The sequence below is a fragment of the Schistocerca nitens genome, chromosome 3 (assembly GCF_023898315.1).
Source record: "Schistocerca nitens isolate TAMUIC-IGC-003100 chromosome 3, iqSchNite1.1, whole genome shotgun sequence".
In the NCBI taxonomy this organism is placed as follows: domain Eukaryota; kingdom Metazoa; phylum Arthropoda; class Insecta; order Orthoptera; family Acrididae; genus Schistocerca; species Schistocerca nitens.
In genome coordinates this window covers 453,894,165-453,918,775 of record NC_064616.1, presented here as the reverse complement: position 1 = coordinate 453,918,775, position 24,611 = coordinate 453,894,165, and the positions used below count along the sequence as shown (strand labels likewise).

Sequence of the window (24,611 nt, the reverse complement as noted above, 5' to 3'; positions counted from 1 at the left end):
GATCAGGGTCATTTACAAATTTCGACAGTATCTCTATGGAAGGCCATTCACAGTTGTTACAGACCATCATTCACTTTGTTGGTTGACAGGTCTTAAGGATCCAACAGGACAACTCACCAGGTGGGCACTACGTCTTCAAGAGTATGACATTACCATAGTGTACGAAAGTGAAAGAAAACACCAAGATGCCGATTGTCTCTCAAGAAACCCTGTGCAAGGCCATCAAGACTTTGATGAAGATCGTGACTGGATGGCTGCACTCCAGGATCTCTCTGCCGAGCAGAAGAAGGATGCCAAGATATCTCACATTATGCTTGCCTTAAATCAGAGGCTGTGAACGGACAATTTAAGGTAGTTAATGGATTACTTTGCAAGAAAAATTCTAACCCATTTGGAAAGAGGTGGCTACCAGTGATTCCTAAACAATTTACGCAATTTCTCCTGGTGCATGGGTGTGAGGCGATTACGACGATGGACACTGTGTTTCCATTACATCCTAATGCACTTACTGAACGCCTTAGTAAGACCTTGGTCGACATGCTATCAATGTTCGTCCATGTTGAGCAGAACAACTGGGATGAAGTGCTACCTTTAGGATTTATTAAGACATACGATAGAATCTGAAAGAGATTTTTTTGGCCAGGTTTATTTAGGGGTATCCGTCACTATGTGTCGCACTGAAGAGAGTGCCAGAAGAGAAAGGCAGGTCCTCAGAAACCACCTGGCTGACTAATACCAATCCCACCAGCGGAAACACGTTTCCAGCGTCTTGGGATTGACCTCCTCGGGCGAGTTCCAATTTCTGCTAGTGGCAATAGATGGATTATTGTTTCCACTTCTTATCTGACATGCTATGCCATGAAAACAGCCGAAGCATTCGAGGTAGTCAAATTCATCATGTAAGACATTGTATTAAAACATGGTGCTCCATGGTTGTTAATTACAGATTGAGGGAAAGTTTTTCAATCGAATCTTGTGACAGAGATAAACCGTTGGTGCAACATTACTCATCACATGATGACTGCCTACCTTCTGTAAACTAATGCACTTACTGAACGCCTTAGTAAGACCTTGGTCGACATGCTATCAATGTTCGTCCATGTTGAGCAGAACAACTGGGATGAAGTGCTACCTTTCATGACATTTGCCTACAACACCACCAAACAAGACACCACAGGATTTACGCAATTTCTCCTGGTGCATGGGTGTGAGGTGATTACGACGATGGACACTGTGTTTCCATTACATCCTGATAACGTGGACGATGACTAAATCGGCCAGGAAGCTCAGCAGTTAGCTTGATTCAGCATGCTGCAGGCTCAAGAAAACGATCGCTGAAGGTATGACATGAGCCACTACCCTGTTCTCTACCAGCCTGGTGACCTGATCTGGATCTTCAGTCCTGTTCGGAAGGTTGGTCTCTCTGAGAAGCTCCTCAGGTGCTACTTTGGACCTTATAAGTTTCTAAAACAGTCGACTGATGTTACTTTTTAAGTTGAAGATTTCGACCCCGACACAAGATGACGAAAGATCAGAGATACAGTCCACATCCTTCGAATGAAGCCCTATAAGGATCCTGCAACCCAAGGTAAATTCGAAGCTCCAGCGAAAGGCAACAAGCGGAAAGGTGATGAAGAGCGTGGCGGCAAAGGAAGTTCTAAGAAGATCCCCACCAGGGCGAACATTAGTCATCAGGAGTGGGAATATGCAGGACCAATGAATCATTCCCAGACTAGGAGGACATAAGGGAGCAATGTCACAGAAGAAGATGAGTAGCACAGTCACTGTGGTTTAGTGGTTATGATACTAGAGTGTTGCATGGAAGGTCATGAGCCCAAAACTCACCTGAACTGTAAAATTTTAATTTCTATATTCGGTTCGAGTACCTTCTAGAAGTATCCAGAAATGTAAAGAATCATTGAACTGGAATGTTCTGAAACTGTATATATTCCGTATGTGTTCTGGCCTCAGGCAGTTCACTCCGCACTCTTGTATGTGTAAGTGCTGAATAAACCTTCATTAGGTGAAGTTGGTGTTCGTCATTCATCTAATTACACCTTCTTCTACATGACATTATTTCACAGCGCCAGTATATTTGTAGAAAGTCAAGCACGTCGACAGTAGCCAGCTTCAAATCACCTCTGATTCATCAGTGGTTACAAGAATTTCCAGATTTCTCTACAGACAAAAGAGAGTTCTTCGCAGCAATGTGTGGAACAAAGATATAAATAAAATGTTAACCTTTTATCTGCTACACCCACTCAGGGAACAGAAAGAACTATTTAGATACTTTATACGAAAATACATTGAGCAGGATAAGGGAATACATAGGCGATTCATACATGTGGATCTCTGCCGATGGGACAACTAACAGACAAGGTTGATATGTGGCTAATCTGATTGTTGGAAAGTTGGACCCTGACACTCGCTCTGTACCTCATCTGATACACAGCAAGGAGCTAAAAATACTAACCAGGAAACAATTGCTCACTTTGTTAATAAAGCCCTCAAATTACATTTCCCCAATGGTCTAGATGAAAATAAAGCACTTGTAATCTACACTGATGCAGCCATAAACATGATTCCTGCTGTTAAATTGTTGAAAGTATTTTACCCAGCCTCGCTCCTTATCACATGTCTTGTCCATGCCACGAATCGTGTAGCTGAGATGATAGTCTCAAGTTTCCACATGTAAATAAGCTAGTTTCAACAATCAAAAAGGTTTTTATTAAAGCACCTACAAAAAACCAGTTTTTTCGAGAGGAACTTCCCACTCCACCAGAACCCATACTTACTCTCTGCAGAACATGGCTAGAGGCCCTGAAATATTACAGAGAGCATTTAGACGACAATAAGAATGTTGTTCCTAAATTACACGAGGAGACAGTGAGCATTACTTCATCCAAAGACATTGCATACATAAAATCTCATTATGTATTTTTGGTCCCTATTATTAAAGCTCTAGAGTGTTCAGAGAAACCAATCTACACGCAACTGCCACTGATAGAAGAGGTGACAGAAAAAGTGAACTTGGTCCCAGGTTATATTGGTATGAAAGTTAGTGAGAAACTAAAGACAGTGCTTAAAAAAAAAAACACCCAGGACTGAACCCCCTCTGCATAGTGGCTTAGATCCTATCAGGTAAATCGACAGAACATTAGTGTACGGTCCCATTGCGCCTAATACCATCATTTAAATACGCTCCGGTGACAACTGTTGACATGGAAAGCTCATTCTCGTCATATAAGATGCTATTAACAGACAACAGATGCAGTTTCTCAACGGAAAATCTGGAGAAAGTGTTAGTTCTTTAGTGTGACTGTAATTATGGACATGGACGATATCATCATGTGGGTTTTGTCAATCTATTTATGTTTCCAGACAATAAAATGTCAGATTTTGGTCACCTATTTTTGTAAGTGATAGAACCTATTTTAGTTATCTAATTTAAGATTTTTAGAACTTAAAAGTCCAACGTCTACCGATAAGCCAAAACATTATGACTGTTAGTTGTCCCATCGGCAGAGATCCACATGTATGAATCGCCTATGTATTCCCTTATCCTGCTCAATGTATTTTCATATAAAGTATCTAAATAGTTCTTTCTCAGTGTGGATTCTGATGGAATGCTGTGGTGACAGTATTTCTCTAGAAGACTTTTGAATTGGCTATTTTCAACTGCATTGAATGGTACGTTTGCTGCAACAATGGCTCGACACAGGTCACAGTGAAATTAGTCTTTGTTTGTTGCATTTGGTTTAGCTACAAATGTTTGTTTCAAATTTTATTTATTTTTTAAACTTGCCTGGTGTTTAAGCTCTGCAGCATGCTGACTTAAATGCGACCTCGGTTCAGAACGTGCCTAAAAACAAAAACAAATGAGAAATACTTTCTGGAAGAATTTACGTAAGAGATCTCCTTAGCAAAATTAAACCACGTTAAGGGTTTAGGAACAATATTTTTGCATTCGCATGTGTCTGGTCTAAGTTAACTCAGGAAAAACAGTGGCATCACTGTTCCCTGAGTGGGTGTAGCAGATAAAAGGTTAACGTTTTATTTATATCTTTGTTGCCCACATTGCAGCGAAGAACTCTCTTTTTGAGTTACCTAATTTAAGATTTTTAGAACTTAAAAGTCCAACATCAACCGATAAGCCAAAACATTATGACCACTGCCCACCATTGGTTGGTTGGTTAGTTGGTTGGTTGGTTGGTTGGTTGGTTTAAAAGAGGGGTGGAGGGACCAAACTGCTAGGTCATCGGTCCCTTGTTCCAATTAAAATAATTCCACAAGGGTGGGAGTAAAATAAGAGAGACATATAAAACACAGCTGGAAGAAAGGAGAAAACCACAAGAATGAGATAAGGGCAACAAACACTAAAATGGACAAAATCAGACAAGAAAACCACAGAGAGACATAAGAAACACGTAGAAGAGATCAAAACAAGAGAGCAGATTACCATGGCTGGGTGACCATGAGAATAAAAAGGAGAGGCCAGCCACTCTGCAACACATTAAAACCTCCACCCTAAAAGCACTAGGATGGAGGACACAGAGGGACAAAGGATGTGCGCTAAAACTTAGATCAAATAATAAAATCCACCCTCACAAATAATAGGTAAAACGAAAGCTGCTGTTGAGGCAATGTCACCCAACACCAAAGGTAGGGTGCTGGGAAAGTTACAAGTCTGCCACAGAGCGGTTAAAAGTGGGCAATCCAACAAGAGGTGGACAACCGTCATTTGTGAGCCACAGCGACACTGAGTTGAGTCTTCGCAATGGAGGAAGTAACCATGCATTAGCCACATGACTGAATGCAGGTCAATTTTGGAGATGCCCATCTACAGAAGCAGTTTCCGTGTTGCCTGTTTGGCCAGCCTGTCAGCAAGTTCGTTGCCTGGGATTCTGACGTGTCCTGGGGTCTACACAACCACCACTGAATGACGTGACCGTTCCAGGACATAGATGGACTCCTGAATGTATGCTACCAAAGGATGGCGAGGGTAGCACTGGTCGATAGCTTGTCAGCTGCTCAAGTAGTCAATACACAGGAGAAATGACTCGCCAGGGCATGAGCAGATGTGCTCAAGAGCACGAGATATGGCCGCCAGCTCTGCAGTGAGAACACTGCAGCCATCTGCAAAGGACTGCGGTTCAATATGTCCTCCACAAACATACACAAAGCCTACATGACTATCAGCCATCAAGCCGTAGGTGTAAACCACTTCATGGCCCAGGTACATGTCAAGAATCGAGAGGAAGTGATAGTGTAGAGTCGCAGGGTTAACAGAGTTCTTAGGGCCATGCAAGATCCAGAAGAATCTGCGGCCTACGTGTATACCATGGGGGTGTACGTGAATGGACCTTGAGGAGAGGTCTTAACGGGAAGTACTCTAGTTCAGACAGAAGGGGCCGGACATGAACCGCAAATTTAAGCCCTGACCTTGGCCGTGGATGCGCGAGATGAACCACTGTGGTTGGGAAATGGAACGGTAATTCGGATGCGCAGGAGAACTACGAACGTGTACAACGTTAACTGGTGAGCAGTTGTGCACACCTAACCTTCAATGGAGGGACTCCAGCCTCCACCAGGACACTGGACTCATTCTAAAAGCTCCTATCGCTAGGCGAACGCCACAGTGGTGCACTGGGTCGAGTAAACACAATGCCGAGGGCGCTGCTGAACCGTAAACCAGGCTGCCATAGTCTAGGCAGGACTGAACAAGGGCTCTGTAGAGCTGGGGCAGCGTAGAGCGATCTGCACCCCAGTTGGTGTTGCTCAGGCAGCGGAGGGCATTGAGGTGCTGCCAGCACTTCCGCTTAAGCTGACGAAACTGACATAGCCAATTCAATCGGGCATTGAAAACCAGTCCTAAGAATCCATATGTCTCCACTACAGTGAGTGGATCATCATTAAAGTAAAGTTCTGGTTCTGGATGAATGGTGCGGTGCTGATAGAAATGCATGACACACGACTTTGTGGCTGAAAATTGGAAGGCATGGGCTAGAGCCGATGACTCCACCTTGTGAATAGCTCCCTGTAGGCACCGCTCAGTAACACCAGTACTGGAGGAACAGTACGAAATGCAGAAGTCATCCACATACAGAGAAGGTGAGACCAACAGCCCTACACCTGCTGCTAGACTGTTAATAGCCACTAAAGATAGAGAGCCACTCAATACAGAGCCCTGCAGAACACCATTCTCCTGAATACAGGAGGAACTATGGGAGGCACCGACTTGGACACCGAAAGTACATAGCAACAGGAAGTTTTGGGTAAAAATTGGGAGCGGGCCTCGGAGACCCCACCCACAAAATGTAGCAAGGATATGATGTCACCAGGTCATGTCGTATGCTTTACCTAAGTCAAAAAAGATGGCAACCAGATGTTGGCATCTGGAAAAGGCCGTTCAGATGGCAGACTCGAGGGATACAAAATTATCTGTGGTAGAGTCGCTGGCAGAAGCCACCCTGACATGGAGCCAGTAGCCCACGTGACTCCAGCACCCAAACAACCGTTGACATGCCATACATTCCAGCAGCTTACAAAGAAAGTTGGTGAGGCTGATGAGATGATAGCTATCCACATCAAGCGGGTTTTGACCAGGTTTGGGCACCAAAATGATGGTGCTCTCCCGCCATTGTGATGGAAAGACACCATCGCACCAGATCTGAATGAAGATGATGAGGAAACGTCACTTGTAGTCAGACAAGAGATGTTTAATCATCTGACTGTGAATCTGATCCGGCCCAGGAGCTGTGTCAGGGGAATTTGCAAGGGCACTGAGGAGCTCCCACTCTGTAAATGGGGCATTATAGGGTTCGCTGTGGCGTGTAGTGAATGAGAGGACTTTCCTTTCCATCCACCGTTCTAGGGTGCGAAAGGGTGGGGGCAGTTCTCTGACGCAGAGGCTCAAGCATAGTGCTCATCAAAGTGCTCGGCAATCGCGTTCGCATCAGCATATAACATGTCATTGGTGTTAATGGCAGGGACACCTGTTGGGGTCTGGTACGCAAAAAGACGTCTGATCTTCATCCAGACTTGGGAAGCTGACGTATGGCACCCAATGGTCGACACTTACCTTTCCCGACACTCCTGTTTAAATCGTTTTATAAGCTGGCCAATGCAGGCATGGAGCTGCTTAAAGGTTATTAGGTGCTCTGGGGAAGGGTGCCACTTATGTCGCTGTAGAGCCTCCAACGCTCTTTAATTGCCTCAGCCACTTCCGGCAACCACCAAGGGACTGTCTTTCACTGGGGGCACCCTAAAGAACGAGGGATCACGGTTTCTGCCGCTGAAATGATCATTGTAGTGACCTGCTCAACGACAACATCTATGGCACCATATGAGGGAGATTCAGCAGTGACAGCAGAGGTGAAGGCTTCCCTTTCTGCCTTGTTTAAAGCACATCTGGGTAGGTGTCTGTGGGCTTGATGCCGGGGAGTGACAGGAAGATGGGGAAGTGGTCACTACCACACAGGTTATCATGTGCTCTCCAATGAATAGATGGGATAAGGCCAAGGCTGCAAGCCGAGAGATCAACAGCCGAATATGTGTTATGTGCTACAGTGAAATGTGTGGGGGCACCTGTATTTAAGGGGCAGAGGTCGAGTTGTGATAGTAAATTTTCAACCACCCTACCTCGGCCAATAAGCATCGCAACACCTCACAAGGGGTTTTGCACGTTAAAATCTCCCAAAAGTAGGAAAGATTTGGGGAGTTGATCACTCAGTGCAGCCAATATGTTCAGGGGTACTGAACCATCTAGAGGAAGATATACACTGCACACAGTTATTTCCTGTGTTGTCCTTATCCTGACAGCCACAGCTTCAAGAGGGGTTTGAAGGGGCATAGGTTCACTACATACTGAGTTCAGGACATAGACACAAACCCCACCTGACACACTATTACAGTCACTACGGTTCCTGTAACATACCTTATAGCTGCACAGGGCAGGAGTCCACATTGCCGGGAACCAGGTTTCCTGGAGGGCAATGCAGAAAGCAGGTGTAACGCTTAACAGTTGTCATAGCTCAGCCAGGTGGTGGAAGAAACTGCCGCAATTCCACTGGAGGATTACGTGACCATGAGACTGGGAAGGCATGAAACGCTCAATGAGGCAGACTACGACTCAGGACCACCTGCTGCCACCAGATGAGTACCTGTGCGATCGACATCCATTGTGTCTCAGGTCCTAGCGAGATCTAGGTCCTCAGCGGATCTCAGAATCTCCACCTCATCCTCAGACACAGAGCTTGTAGGTAGTGGTGGTGTGGGTGCCACCACAGTGCCTTGGTTGGAGGTCTTTTTCTTTTTAGGTTTCTCTTGGTGCTCCTTACGTGTGTCCAGTTTGGAGGGCTTCACTGATTCAGTCTCAGCAACTGGGGAGGACTGTGAAGCTCTACGACCAGCTACCTGTGGTTGCTTCAGCCACTGGCGGGTGTCAGCTTTGCCACTGGTAGGAACCTGGGAAGGGAGTGACCCAAGGGATCCCTTCCTGGCGAGAGGAGCCAAAGAAGACTTACGTTTCTCTACTTGAGAAGTGGGGATTGACGTCCCTGATGGCTGGAGGGGGGGGGGGGGGTGGTGTTGCTCCTGAAGTAGATTGTGCAGGAGCAACAGGGAGGAAAGTGCCCCCCACCATCAAGGGGGCAGATGTAGTCTACGGCTCTGAGAGCCAACTGTATATGGCAGAACAGAAGATGGTAGAACTGTTGTCATAGCGGCAGTGTACGTTGACTTCATATGCACAGGACGTAGCCTCTCGTATTTTCTCTTAGCCCCAGTTGGTCCAGGGTCTTGTCTTCCATTATTTTTCTTTCTTTCTGGAGAATCCAGCAGTCTGGCGAGCAAGGCGAATGATGCTCTCTGCAGTTGACACAGATGGGAGGAAGTTTGGAATGCGCAGGATGTTCACAATCTTGACAGGTGACCCTGGAAGTAAGGTAGGAAGACATATGGCCAAACGTCCAGCACTTAAAGCACCGCATCGGGGTGTAACACCAGAGCTCTATGGCTCTATTAATTTACTTGGCCTTTTTGTGTTTTACTTAACATTCTGTTGGTAAACTGTTGTAAATACTGTTTGTTATATCGATAACACAAGAGTGTTCGCTTTTTCCTTTGTAAAAACTTCAATATGGTTTGATTCTATGGAAAGTAATGTACCTATCATTTAAATTCTTTGCCTCATTTGGAGGGAGACAAAACTTGTCGTATATAACTGGAATTCCTGTAAATAATTTTTTGTAGAATTGTCAATATGTGCAAACAATATGTTTTGTTCAAAAAATCTTGTAGCTATGCTGTATTTGCTGATCCTCACTTAGGGTTCTTAGTTCTTTATATGTATAAAAGGTGTTGTGGTTCCCCACAGGAACGGAATCATGCAGCACGCAAAAAATGTGGTTGGCGTTAATGAAAAGGTGAACCAAGAGTTAGTTGGGGACAAGCTACCAAACTGCCAACAGCTTATGTAAAAGTCATGTATTGTGCTGGTGCCGAGAGAGACTTTTCGTGCCATTTTCCAATGTGCCAAAGCCTCAAATGGATGGATAAAGAGCTGGCTTTATTCTAGAAATGATACTAATCTGAGGATCATCGCTACCAAGAAATGATAGAGCTCAACATTACCTACTGCAAATCCATCTGCCAAGACGTACTCGCCACCACATTGCGCAATCACTGTAACGTAAAGGAGGAATTGTAGATATGCAAAGTGAAGGATCAGCTCATTGGATGTTTTAGTGTGCTCAAATATAAGGTAACTAATACCTGAATTTATGTACCTACCTTGATTTTTTCATTATCACAACAACTCTTAGATTCCTCTCCACTTGAACTATGATTATTGAGTGTCCATGTAGTGAAAAATGAAAGTCATAAAGTAACACAGTTAGTAAATTAATTTTATTTGGAATTTGGTAAAAAGGAATATTTAAATTTGCTGTGGAATTTGGTAAAGTTGAGGGAGGCAGTAAGTGTAGTTTTGTGAGAGCTTCCCAGTATTTAAGATAAATCAATTTAAAGTTTTGTGGACTTTTAAAATCATTTGCTTAATGATTGATTTTAAAGTTAAAGACTGTGATGATAATGAAAAGGCAATAGGCCATTTTGAGGTAAGTTGCAAATTAAATGTTATCAAAGATTGGTTTGAAATGCTTTCCCTAGTAAATAAATTTGTTGTGCAGCTTGTTGAAATAGAACCAAAGGTGAGTCAATGTCCATAAAAATGTACCAACAGGTGTCCCTGTCAGTCCTGGTACAGGCCAGATACTGGAAGGAGGATTTTGCTCCCTGTTGTCTAGTCCTGCATTCCTCCAACAGCATGGCCAGGGAAGGAAACCTGTTCGGATCATAAGAGGCCTTTCCATGCAAAGAGACTGCTGGGAGTGTGGGGCCACCTGTGTGAGAAAGCTTAAGTTACTTCATGTGCAAAACATCCACCACAGTGTCATCCTCTCCAGACAGGGGCTCTCCCCATGGGCGTCATACAGCCACAGCTACCTGGCCAGTAATCCACTGTTGGGGGTCCCCGTGCCCCAGTCATGATGGGCACATGCTCCATGGCACACATGTGGAGTGTGCAGCACAGCCACAAAGAGTGTGATCCCTGTATGGTCAGGGATTACCACCATGCAGGTACATAATGAACACCCCCCCCCCCCCACCCAAGCCCACAATGGGATTGCTACCATGCTGGTGTTTGATTGTATGACAACAAGAAGGGAGGGTGCCAGGCCAGAAAGGCACAGAGGCAGAGCATACACCACATCGGGCGACCTTTGCTGCACGACATGCACTTCTGTAAAATCTGGAAAAGATAGCAGATCAAACCCAATAATGGGGACCATATAATCCTTAATGGCAGGTGAAGGCAGCACTAAGAATGAAACCAGAAATCAAGGCCAAAATCTTGAACCACATCCAGGCAGGGTCTGTACCAAAAGGACCATCTGACAGAAAGTCAGAGGAGGTAACAGATAGTTGCAGCATAGGTTTGTGGCACAGAAAGAGGAAGTAGTGCCGCAAAGGCTGGGGCACCTTGGTAGCCAAGCACATACTCACCGAAGAGCAGTCAGAGCCCCTGGGAGGGGAGGGGGCGGGAAACGCCTGGTGGTGCCGCGGACACGTGGTGCAGTAACAAAAGTATGTAAGCTGAGCAGATACAAACAGACAAACAGAGCATCACCTTAGCAAAAATAAGGGCAACAAATGGGGATATTCATTAAGATACACAACTCTGACAAAGGGAAGATTATTATTACACAGAGCCGTTGAACGAGTATCTCGAAAACGGTAAAGGTGTTTGCATATTGACATGCTACTGTCATGAGCAGCTACAGAAGGAGGTAGGAGGTCAGTGAAACTACCACTAGGAGCTAAATGGTTGGACCTCCACAACTCTTCACATAATGTGGAGTTTGAACGTTTGTCAGCTCTATGAAGTAGGATAGATGGTGAACTGTGACATTTCTGCCAAAAGAGCACAATGCTGGTGCACATACAAGTGTTTTAGAGCACACTGCTCACAGTACATTTTTGAACATGGAGCTCCACAGCATGTTCGCAAGTTGAGCCAATGACATATCAATTATGCTTGCAGCAGGGATGGGACAATCAGTATTCAATCATCAAACAATGGAAACATGTCGGCTCTTCGGGTGAATTACATTTTTGCTACTCTAGGTCACTGGCAGTCTCCACAAATGCCATCACCGATTGGCGGCTCGAACAGTGCAGTGCATCAAGGATGCAGACTTGGTGGGAGCAGTATTACGCTATGGGAGAAATTCTCCTGTGCTTGCATGGGACCTGTGGTAGAAATCAAAGACACACTGATAGCTGCAAACCACCTGCATCCCTTCATGCTAGATGTCTTCCCCAACAGCAATGTTATCTTTCAGCAGTATAACTGTCCATGACTCTGAGCCAGAACCACACTACAGTGAACTCATGTTGATATCTCGGCGACCAAATTTGCCTGATGATGTTCCTATGGAACCTATATGAGTCGCTATTGGGCACCATTACTGCATACACAAATCAGTGGCCCATTATTTAAGCAAATTACATGACCTGTGCATAGACATCTAATGCCTCATACCTCCAAAAATCTAACAACAAACAGTCAGATTCCTGACATCCAGAATCAGTTATGTATTTCACTCCAAATATGGACAAACAAGCTATTAAGCAGATGGTCATAATGTTTTGGCTTATCAGTTTATGCCGTCCTTACCACACCACAGTCCTACAATGGCACTAGGTGGCATTCAGTCTCAAGGTAGGCAGTAGTTCCAAGTGGAAGTTTAAGAGATGTCTGACTACCCTTTGCTAAATGGATTGTCAGACCACAATGAACAGATAGTCACATTATGTAACTTAGCTCCATGTACAATTAAAAAATACTCTAAGAAAACAATGAGGGTGATTAATGTAAAAACTACTGAAAATTGTAAAGAAAGTTTAAGAAATAGTGGCAGAGACGGAGTTTACAATGAGCCTAATTCCAGCTCTAAATTCAAGATATTTCTTAATGAGTTTACATCCGTTTCTGAAAGTAGTTTTCCCAGAAAGATAATTACATGTAATAATAGTAGGAAGTCATTACATAAATGTTGGATCACAACAGATATAAGTGTCTCTTCACAATGATAAAAGAGCTTGTACAAAATATAAAGAACAAGTAACCATGCAGAAATATTTTCATATCATGAACAGTGCTGCGATATACTGATAAAAGTTGAAAAAGACCTTGAGTATGCATATCTTATAAGAAACTGACACAATGGAAGCATGGTTAAAGATAGTTCATGTGTAGCAGATATTTTTAGTAACCAATTTGAAAAAATAAGTGAGAAAAGTGATGCAAATAGTTCAGAAGATAAAACAAAACAGTACAATGAAAGATCAATGGAGAGGAGGTTTAGTGAAATAAAAATTAATCGCACATCTGAAATATGGAAGATGATCATAACAAAAGTAAAAGTTTGTATGGAGGGAATAATACCTCCATCAAGATACTACAAAGTTGTGGCCTTATAAAATGTAATGTTCACAGTCTCTTGTGTATCATTAATTTGAGGTGTTTTCCCAAACTTATTACAATATGCCATTCCATATGAAGAATGACTCCGCAGATGTAGACAACTACTGCCCAGCATCACTCCTTATATCATTCTCTAAAATCTTTAAGGAGCTAATGTGGTTCAACATTGCCACCTACCTGTGTGGTAATGGGATGTTTAGCTAGCCAGGATTTTAAAAGGGCCACTCTACTGAGTGAACTACCTATACATTTGCTAAGCACATAATAAAACCTTTCAGTCAACAGAAGTGTTCAGTTTCGGGTCTCTGCTTTGATCCTCGATGCAAGTGACTTGGCATTGTGTGACATCATCGGGGCATGGCATGTTTCAAATAGACTGTGTTTGCTAAGGAAATGTTAAAGTAAGCAGCTGTGCACTCCAGTTTGAAATGTTTATGTTCCTGAGTTGTTTGTGAGTGATGTTAGTGCAGCACTGGACTTAATATTTTGTGTTACTTGAAGTTTTGGGGCTTCGTTTTTGTGGCCTTGCAGTGTGTTATTTTCATTTCAGCTGTTGGCCACTGATTTGTTTGGAATTTGTTATTTCATCATGTGGTTAATGGCCTGAAACCTTTTTTTTGTACACTAAGTGTGGATATTTTATAACGAAATTTACTAACAGTTCATTGGTTGCTGCAATGGACAACAATATAATGTCTACAATTAAATTTCTTTAGTTATGGGGCCACTTGGCATAATGTACTAAGTGTCAGCAGTGCTTGGGGTGGTAAGTAAGTATGTTTTATTGTACTTTTGGTCTTTATTGTTAAATAGTATTGTGTTTCTTTACATTCATAATTTACTTTGATATACATGCATTGAAATTTATGTTGCAGTAGTTTTTTATGATGTGGTTTGTGTTGGTAATTGTAGTTCACATTTGGTAACTTATAGCTGTAGGTATCGTGGAGTGTATTGCAGTTATTTCGATATCATTATGTTTCAATAATAGTTCTGCTATGTTATTAACAGACATTAAGTCATAGACTGTTCATGACTATAACTTCTACATTAGGGATTATTAATTAATAATATTCAATCATTAATCACCAAATTTTATTACTTAATTGCTGTCCCACATGATTTGGAGCTAAAACTCTAGTTTCAAGAACTGTTTGGCTATAATGGGTATTACACCTGTTTCATAAAGTGTTTATTAATGATTCTGTCAACAATTGCAGTATTTAAATTAAGCGACTAGTTTCAAATCTTACAAGAGTCATTTTCAAGCCTGGCCTACTGAGGCTTAACAATAAACATCAAAGCAGCAATACGTTTTACAAATGTTTGCAGAATGAATACCACAAACCACACGGGCCTCTTAAAAAGTCAAAACCAAAGTCAGTTTATCATCTAACAGAATGACAACTGTTAAATTTGAAAAGATAAATTATAGCTCAACTGGGAATAATGATAAAATACTAGAGAAATTTGAGACATAAAGTCTTGTAACATATTACTTGCATTTCAGCGTGTAACTTTCACCTTCTGCATTGGCGAAAGGCTTCCACATTTGCACATACATTCGGAAACTACTTAACATGTTTATGACAGTATTACATGACTTAAATGCTGCATATATAACCTAGTGATACAATGGAGTATTGGAGTTACTATTATGCAAATGGGAATAATAATAAATCCAATCTAGCATTTTCTCATTAATGCCAACTGCGGTAGAGTTTATCCCATTACATAAAACAACTGTGTCATCCTGTTACTATTAGGTGAAAAACTGAAGCAGCTGTAACATCCACTGTCACCATACAGTCCTTGAAAATGGAGTTGTAGCTCCAAAATGTGTTGAAAGGCAATTAAAAAATAAAAATTCGTGACTGGTGACGGAATATTATTAATTAATAATTCCTAACTTACAGTTGCGTTAGTTGTGTGTTCTTGGTACCATGGGTTTTGTATGAGCTATATAGGTCACGTGAACTTTCTAATACTGGTTTTTGTGGTTGTGTTGGTTTTTTTACCTGTCTTGGTTTGAACCATAATTTAAGAGAAATTTGCAATACTAGTTTTGTGTGTGTGTGTTTTCGTCTGAGCTCTACAGGGCAAATATTCAAGTAACTGTGTTTTTTTCCGGGTTATTCTCAAGTATTCTGTGTGTATTGGTTTTCAGTTTTGCTTTTTTTGGAACAGGGATGTTATTCTTACTAGTGTATATTTGACTTGTTCCAACCCTAAATCCCCCACTTCCCACATTATTTGTGTTAGTTTCATTTTATTGCTGGTGTGAAATGTTTTGTGTCATTTATATCACTGTTCATGGGTGTATTTGGTATGTTGTGTTTCCCATATAGTATATATGCTGGAAACAGGGGTGTCTGCCACCTTAATGACATATGGGTCAAAGCAGACAGGCAGAATTAGACACTTCCACATTGATAAAATATCACCAGTTGGGATCATCTGTGATTTATCAAAGGCATCTGATTGTGACTGAGGCATACTATTCTATTCAGAAAGTGGTAGTTTTTTTTTTCTTTTTTGGAAAACATAGTTCAGCTCTCATTTACAAAACAGAATGGAGAACGTTATTGGAGGCAGACCAAGAGTAACAAAGAGGGATGCATCACCATCTGCATGGGGAGAAATTACAATGGGAGTCTCTCAAAGTCTGATCATTGGCCCACTACTGTTCTTGCTTCATGTTAATGATCTACCACTTCGTTTGAATCATGGTGCAAAATCATTCATGACTGCAGATGATACAAGCATTCTTTTGAGGCTAAGTGAAACAGGCATTAACAGGAAAAATAGTAAATAGTGTTTTCGTGAAAGTTACTAACTGATTTTGCACAGATAGGCTCGGCTTAAACGTTGAACAAATGCTGTAAATCTTGTTTTGCGTAGTCAAAACCAGTCTATTCCCAATTAAACTATCATATCACCAAGAAATTGTAAAAAACACAGAAAATTCTAAGTTCTGAGGTGTGCATCTTGATGAAAACTTAAAAGTGGAAAATCCTTATAGAAAACTTGCTACAATGTTTATTATCGGCTACTTTTGCCATAGCAATAACTGCTAACTTTGTGAATATAGAAGCCAGTAACTTATTTTCATCCACTAATGCGTTATGCATTTATACTATGGGGTAACTTCTGACACACACAAAAGTATTCATAGGACAAAACAAAGTAGGCTTAATTAGATTTTGGGAGGTGTTCACACATGCACACCTTTAAACAGCTGCGAATAGTAATCACTGCCTCACAGTACACTTCTTCAATCATGAAATGTGGTATCAACAGTCGAACTGAATTTGAGAGTAGCAACAGTACTCACAAGTCCAACAAAAGTAGGTAAAATCACAAGTGTGGTGCAGAAAAGAGTGAAATATAGAAGTAAAAAACATTCTGACAATGTATATGTGGAAATAAAATGTATAACAAACAGCTGAAATGTTTTCACTGTTTCTCCTCAATAGCTTCTCCTACACCATAAACAAATTTTGAATAGAAGTAGTCTCTCTCTCTCTCACACACACACACACACACACAGGTAATGGTGCGCGTGTGTGTGTGTGTGTGTGTGTGTGTGTGTTGGAGGGAGAGAGAGAGAGAGAGAGAGAGAGAGAGAGTTTCTGTTGATATGTTTCACATCATAATATTTATTAGTATTATGAACTATGGAACAAATAACTAACACACAGGTATTGGAAGGAGAGTGCCATTAGAGCCCTATCATCAGTATGTAAAAGACTGTGCTTTGTCATGACATACTCATACAGTTCTTAGACACAGGATTCTATCCTAGAGATCAAATACACTAAACGTGGACACTGTTTTCAAGTTGCAGATAAGGGTTGTAAGAAAAATATTTGTCAGGCTCACTGAATGAAAATATTGAACAAATCCTTAGGGTACTGTGCCACATATGGTCATATACAGTACCAACGTTTTGTGCACATTATGAAACACATTATTAAGTATTCCACGAATAGTTTTACACATTATTATGGAACAAGAGCCAGTTTGCGCTTACACTTAACAAGTGAAAACAGTTTTCTAACAGGGACTAAAACTGTATATTAATCTGTCCAAAGAGAGAAAAGATATAGGTAAAAAATACATTTATTTACATAAGCAATCAAAGTGCATCTCTTAAATATTGCATACTCTACAATAACAGATTACTTGCAGAACTCTGAAACTGATAACAGAAGAAAGGTGATGCTAGGGCACAATACTGCGTGTTTTCCCGCCATACTGTCTGCATTTGTAAATAACGTGCACGATATGTCTACACGACACAAAATTCTCTGATATTTCACTACCCATTTGAAGAAGCTGCAACGAACAAAAGATCCAGATGTAGCCCACGTGTTTCATGTTCTGACCACAATGACGGCGCATTTGCTCAGACACTGTAAATATTTTGACATGGTTACGGAATGAATATTAATGTTCTGCAGGACGTCTTTCAACTAAAAAGAAACATTCTCTCTCAAGCGCATGACTTTATTTGCATAGTATATCATACCCCCAGTGTGCACTATCAATCTGTCCGCCTCGCTTGTGTACGCACTATCTACTTGATATCAAAACAGGCACGGCATGGAAAGATTATTCTTAACCTAGAATTAAATAGCATTGAGTTTGAGGTGCATCACATATGGGCCATCGCCGCAAATAGAATAAAAACCGCAGTACAAAAACGTGATATTCACACGCCAATGTACATACAGTGTGAAACACGGTCAAGGTCCTGAGACCAGAAATATGACACTATACATTATAATTTGGCAGTTCAAAAAAGAAATAGTTACAAGTGCACATTGTAAAATAAATAATATATGTGTCCGTGCATAACAAGGTGCTTAACCACGTTTTATTAAATACCTTATGAGATTTCTTCATGTCTAGCTTCGTGTAATACCGTAATCCTCTTGATATCTGATGGAAACATAAAAAATGTCCACAAACAGATAAAACACAGTAACTTCCACAACACCAACACGCCTAAACACACGGATTTTGTAACACAAACCACCGCTACACAAACAAACCGTTGAACTACAGTCGCTATCTCGCTAAGTCGCTAAGGAACATTCGACCTCTACATTCGATACGACTCCTATCGAGGTTAATATCTATACGATAGAATCGAAACAACTGATTCGATAAAAACAAAATCTGTAACATCTATTGTTTCTACAGCTACAGCTATACGTATCAAAGCGCTGTGAAGTGTATGGTAGAACGAACTTTCCATTACGACACGTAATGTACTCACGTGCGCTTATTTCCTCGACCTAAAATAATTCCATTCCTAAGTCAAATCTTGCAGTCAACCAATGAGCACGAAGTTACCGACAGGCAATGAAAACGTTTGGCGCGAATCGACTGGAAATTAACTTCCGACGTTGTAATTGTGTAGTAAATGATTGGAGAAACAAAAGAAATATTCCTGCCAGTTTAGCAAACCGTGAAACTTTCTGTGTTGTCTCCTTTATTTTTTCCCACAAAGCCATGATTCACCCTGACATTTACTATTTCATGTTCGTTACTGTTTTAATGCGGAATTCAATGAACCTGTGAGTGAAGTGTGTGGCAGTGTAGTCATTGTGCACCAGTATTCATATCCCCACAGACCCAAAATTCGCAAAGTCTAATTTTGTGTATGTAGGATAAATTTGATATTGTACTACGGAAATTAAAACCTTGGAAACATTGTCGATGGATACTTGGTTAATTACAACAGATGGTAAAATGTGTGTTGCTCTAAATGCTATAAATTTCCACGTATTTAGAAAAATACCAAAGTATTACTTACTATTTCAACCACTGCACAACCATGATGACAAGATGCAGACAGAAGAAAAAAAGAAAAAGAAACAGAGAGCAAAACGCATATTGAAAAAATAGAAAAAAGTGAACGCAAAATAATTACGTTATCACTACTTGAACATGCGTGACATCTATTCATTACTGAAAGGAAGTTTGCAAATCTCTGAAACAAGTAAATGATCAGGTAAGATTTGCATAGTAGAAAGGTGCATTGTTCATTGGAGGCTTGACATTTGCAACACTTGAATATTCTATGTACTTCTCATTGGGTTGCCATATTCTGAAACCGCAAAATGAGGACTCCCGCAACGGGATTAATCACCATGCTTTCAAGACCGGTCCAGTATCGACCTCACTGAGAGTATAGAACAAGGCAAAGATTGTTGATTTCTTATCATATACAGCTGACCTAGATTTTTTAATAAAGAGGTATGACTGCACTACCTCTTACCTGTACCATAGCCCAGGTAATCGGTACTGGGTTGGGATTTTTTTTAAATAAGAAAATACAATTGTTGCGAAACAGTGACTATGGTGTTCCAATCGAGATCCAGATCAAACCATTTAGGACTGCCGAATAAAACATTGTTAGTTCAGTTGATGTCATATTGCTATATTAGATATGAAACAAAAAAAATAAAATATTATAGACGACACATCACAATACCTAACTTGCTCTACATCGCATGTCTCTTGTGTATTTTTCACTAACCTGAATTTTCTTTAGAAGTTCCTTTTGTTTGGCATAACTAAAATTTTACATAAATTAAATTTTCCATTTTACACATTCAGTTGTCAGCTTGTTTCTCTCCTTTCTCCACTGCGACTGTATTAAGGAGAACAACCTCTCAATATACGTGTTATGGGCTGGCACTTCAAAGACAAAATTCCCTATTTCAATTAATTCACTAAACTGTTTTTCACTGCTACACTACCCAACATACTTGCACCATTTCTTCTGGTTTGGTTCAGAGTTTCCATCATAAGGGTCCACGATTTCCTTTTTAAATTTGAAAACTAATCGATACTCTTTTCGCCATCAATTTCAAAGATTTATCCACATAATTCCATGGTGATGTAGGTCAATAACTGAAGTATAAATTATTGATGAGATGTGACGAAACCAAATTCCCAAAACTAAAGAAAATGACATTAGCAGAAAATGTAAAACTGTATGTGGACACGTCCATATAAATGCAAACTAATGCTGACTTCTGATGTAGCAATACGTTTATAGAGATTTGCTGTGGCACTTTGGGTAAAAATCGAGTTACTTATGTAGTTTTGTGTTTCCTTGCCAAGGTTGTGCGACCTTTCCGTAACTGTGGCTGTCATTGGTACACCCAGTTGTCGCATTTCACTCTTGTGTATTGCTCTCGCTGTTTTATAACTGTGATCAGTAACAGAATCTCTAGCCTTGGCTATAGTGTGCAAAGCAGGAAGTCTCTTTAAAGGATAACGGTTGAGGAATATAAGAGTTTAGGTTAGTGAGTTGTGCTGCTTTAGGCCTAACCCACTCCTCCGCTCCTGCAGTTGTAACTAAGTGAAGGTAGCAGTCACTACCAGTGACTGTATTAATTATATGTCACAAAGTATGATCAGTAGGCCTATAATTACTGTTCCACAGTCTATACCATTCTGCTTCAAATAACTTTATATTTGCTGTGTCACGTTATCTTCTTTAGAACACCTTGAATTATTTGAAATGTCTAAATTACGCTCTTTTATGGATTACACCCTCAGTCATCTATTTTCCAGTTTAATACAAGGATAAAAAGAATAAATTTTACAATACTTCGGGCACAGACGACTTCATTCAGTGCTTCTCTGCTGCCTTCTTGCAGCATCTGAGCCTGTCCCTGCTTTGGCAAATAGCTTCACGTTTCAGTCTAGGTGTGCATGTCTAAATCTCGTCTAGAACCTACAAGCTACAAAAATATCTGTAGCTCAAAAAGTTGAGACATCAGATCTTTTGTATGTGTACCTGTGCACCACAAATCAGTTATCTACGATTGAGTAATTGTCTGTCTTACGTTTTTGTTTTTTCTGTCACGCTCTTCTAATTTGTAATTCCTTGCACATTTAGGTAACAGACTAAAAACCAACAACCATCATACATGAGTGGAAGAATAAGAATGTATTGGCAGTAGCTGCATGTAGAGGAGACACAGAGATGATGATTGCTTTCAAATACTTGAGGTCACTGTGTGGCACCTCTTGATAGCAGATTCATATGTAGGACAAAATTCCCCATGGAATCAAATCTGATGAAGGCGCATATGTGTCAAAAGGTGTACATAGCTGCCAGATCTTATGCAATCATAGGCCATCATTACTTTGCCGCTATGTTTGATTGATCCCATGTGACTCCACTGGAAAGATCATGTAATGTATAGTTGTTTCGTCAGTTGAAATGGAAAGCTTGCTAATCATAGGCCGGAAATTGATGACACACAGTTTTACAGTCACTGAGAATCCTGCAATTTAAACACAACTTTAGAAGCAACGATGAATCTCTACCAGATGCCATAAATCTAATGGATGTTGTTTTAGACCATAGAGAACGAACTCATGCAGTATTTGATGTTTGCCGGCCGGAGTGGCCGAGCGGTTCTAGGCGCTACATTCTGGAACCGCGCGACCGCTACGGTCGCAGGTTCGAATCCTGCCTCGGGCATGGATGTGTGTGATGCCCTTAGGTTAGTTAGGTTTAAGTAGTTCTAAGTTCTAGGGGACTCATGACCTCAGAAGTTAAGTCCCATAGTGCTCAGAGCCATTTGAGCCATTTGATGTTCAGTGTAGTCATTATTGCTCTGAAAGTGCCCTGCTACTTAAATGAAAGTTTCCATAGATTGCAGTGTAGTATTTCCCTTGTTGTTCATATATTGCAATATATCTATGTTGAGGGAAAATTAACTGGTAGCAATTTATGCAGGCACCATGTGCCCTCAATGTAGCTCTAATTGAAAAAGAAATATTGTAATGTTCTGCACTTAAACCTGGTGTCATGAAATTCTCTAAACTTTGTTGGCAGATAACTCGATCTTGAGATTCTCAGACATTCTCTTCCATACGAAAAAGCACATAGGTTATAAATTTTTGGCTAGAAATTAATGTATCCTTCACCTTACGAATGTCTGAGTTTTTTTCTTACACAAGAAAACAATTATAGATAAGTAAATTGTTCAAATTTTGTAGCAATGAAGGCTAAGTAATGCTGGTTCTTTACAAGAAAAATGCTAGAAGTGAATAGTCTGAATGGACAGATGCGTCAGAATAGTGTCCACTATCAGAAAATTATCTTGCCATAAAAATCCTGAAAATGTAACTTTTACATTTTATGCTTGTTAGTCTAGTCTACAATCAGACAAGTCATTATGTGCTTCTGCCCACAAAGTAAATCTGAAATTGTGTGGGGTGGAAACCGCAAAGTAAGTAGAACTATCCATGGTAATTGTATAAGAAGGCCTTCACATGAGAATGCAGAATGTGCCTCCAGAGGTTCAAAGAATGAAAATAGTAAGTATTTTGTTCTCAGGAGCGAGCCTGTTACATGAAAGCTTCAGAAGTGTAATAGGTGAACAAAGAGGCACAATTCAGTTATGATGCAGCCCACTAAAGAATATATTTATTCAACATTTGTAGTAAAACCAAGAGATTGCTAAGTCAGGAAGATGACTGATTCTGTGTAGAGGACTGAGCAATGTTATGTTGATATACTACTTTGTGCCACTGTATGCACAACTGGGATAAAACAAAACTTACCAAAACTGTGTCTTGTGGATATTTTTCATCTTTTTAGCCTTTCACTTATCCAAATACCACGAGAGAGAGAGAGAGAGAGAGAGTTTTCCAGGAGAGTAAGGCATGGGAAAAATAAGGCACGAGAAAATATCTTGCATATCCAGTTTCTTCTTCAAGATTGTACATTGTTGTATTCATTTTATCCCAATAGAAGTTCTCCAGAAAACGGATTAAACTGTGATGTTGCCAACATATACTATCTGTTAATCCCCCAGATAGTGTTGCCAGATTTCAGATTTCAGTGAGAGAAAGTAGAAACACATTTACTCACATATTTACTCACATTTTGTTCACAATACATTCAAAACAATGGAGAGTAGTACTTTTTTGTTGAGTGTGCAGTTCTCAACTTTTTTCATTAGACAATATTGTCTTATAAAAATCGCTGCAACTTTCATCATAATTGAAATAAGTGCACAATTCATTTTTTTATTTGATCAACTGAACATCTGTTTCACTCATCCCTCCATTTAATGTTCATAATGAAGAAAACTCGCTCTCTGTGAATGCATTTGAAAGAAATATACTCAAAACAAATGCAACTAAAATTAAAACACTGCACAATTTCGATGCACCAATCATTTCTAAAATGTAGACTCAACTCTGTGGTATTGTCATAGTAGCTAATTTTTCTTTCAAATGCTCATTCCATCGCCCCCCCCCCCCCCCCGCAACGAATCAGAAACCACAGTGACCTCTGAATACATATTACCTACGTTAAGGAAAGCAGCAAGACAGAGTGATTCAGCTAATTTCAAAATTTTTTGAAACTCATATTTTTTCACGTGATATGCAATCCATCAAGGACAAATCGTTGCTCTCATCAAAATGAAACCATTTATTTAAACATTTCAACAAACTCCAAATATATGTTTGCATTCTTCCAGTTGTGTTTGTTTTTCACCTGGGATCAGGTTCTCCAATTTATCTAGCAATTGTTGCAACTTATAATAAAAAAACAGATCATCTATCCTTTGTTATGACTCCATTTATACTTCCTCCATCACACAGTAGACTTTACAAATTGTCAGTTCATTTTTTTCTAAGTTGAGTACACCCTTCGAAAAAATGTCACTTAAGTGCAAGGAAAATTGTAGGTATAATTCCACTAAAATAAGTTCTTTTCCTAAACCAGACACACCTATCAGGTTGTTTTTAATGAAGCTTGGGCAATCATCTGCATTATAAAAGTATGATATAATTGCAGGAAGATTTTTCAACAATCCTTTTATGTCAGGCTTTAGGCTTAACTACCTTATAGGTACATATATCAACAAAACATAGTATTCTATATCAACAAATTGAAAGAAATCCGTCAGCTGAGTTACCCTTTTAGCTGAATTTGAGAAATAGTTGAAAGTCTTAATTACTAACATTTCAATATCTATTGACATAGCATCCATACCAGATTAACAGCAGTTATGGACTATATGTGTGCAGCAGTTTGATTTCACTACACCATGATCTTCCTTTTTTAAGTGAAGGTAAACAGTATTTTTCTTCGCATAGTTTGAATTTGTATTACCTGCAGTAAAACTTAGTCTGGGACGAATTCAATTCCGGGACCAGCCCCACAGTCCATGACCGCAACGCCTTAGACCGTTCAGCTAATCCCGTGAGGCAATTCGTGTTTTGGAATCGTTTTCAAGATCTGCTCAGACAATGCAGATGCAGATTCACTAGAGTCCTCATACAACTCTAGAATTCTGTGGGCCATGCCTGCTTGCTGATCAAAGTACCTTACACAAATAGGATAACATTTTTGATTACCTTTGTCGGAAGCATCAAACCCCACACCTAAAAATTGTTATCCTTAGTTAAATTATTGGTGCTATTTGGTCCCAAAACATCAGTAATTAATGCCTCACATTATGTTTTACCACACATGATTTTATCTTAGCTAAGATGATGTTCAACT

At 40.4% G+C, this 24,611-nt stretch overlaps 1 protein-coding gene across 1 annotated transcript in view; it reads right to left on the bottom strand.

Annotated features, from left to right (window-relative positions):
• LOC126248382 (uncharacterized) overlaps window positions 1-18,125 on the bottom strand; it is a 549,077-nt gene extending 530,952 nt beyond the window's left edge. The window contains exon 1 of the mRNA XM_049949323.1: window positions 17,942-18,125. Coding sequence (XP_049805280.1) covers window positions 17,942-17,959 — 18 coding nt within the window. The 5' untranslated portion in view covers window positions 17,960-18,125. The remainder of the gene's footprint in view (window positions 1-17,941) is intronic.
• Window positions 18,126-24,611: the final 6,486 nt, after the last annotated feature.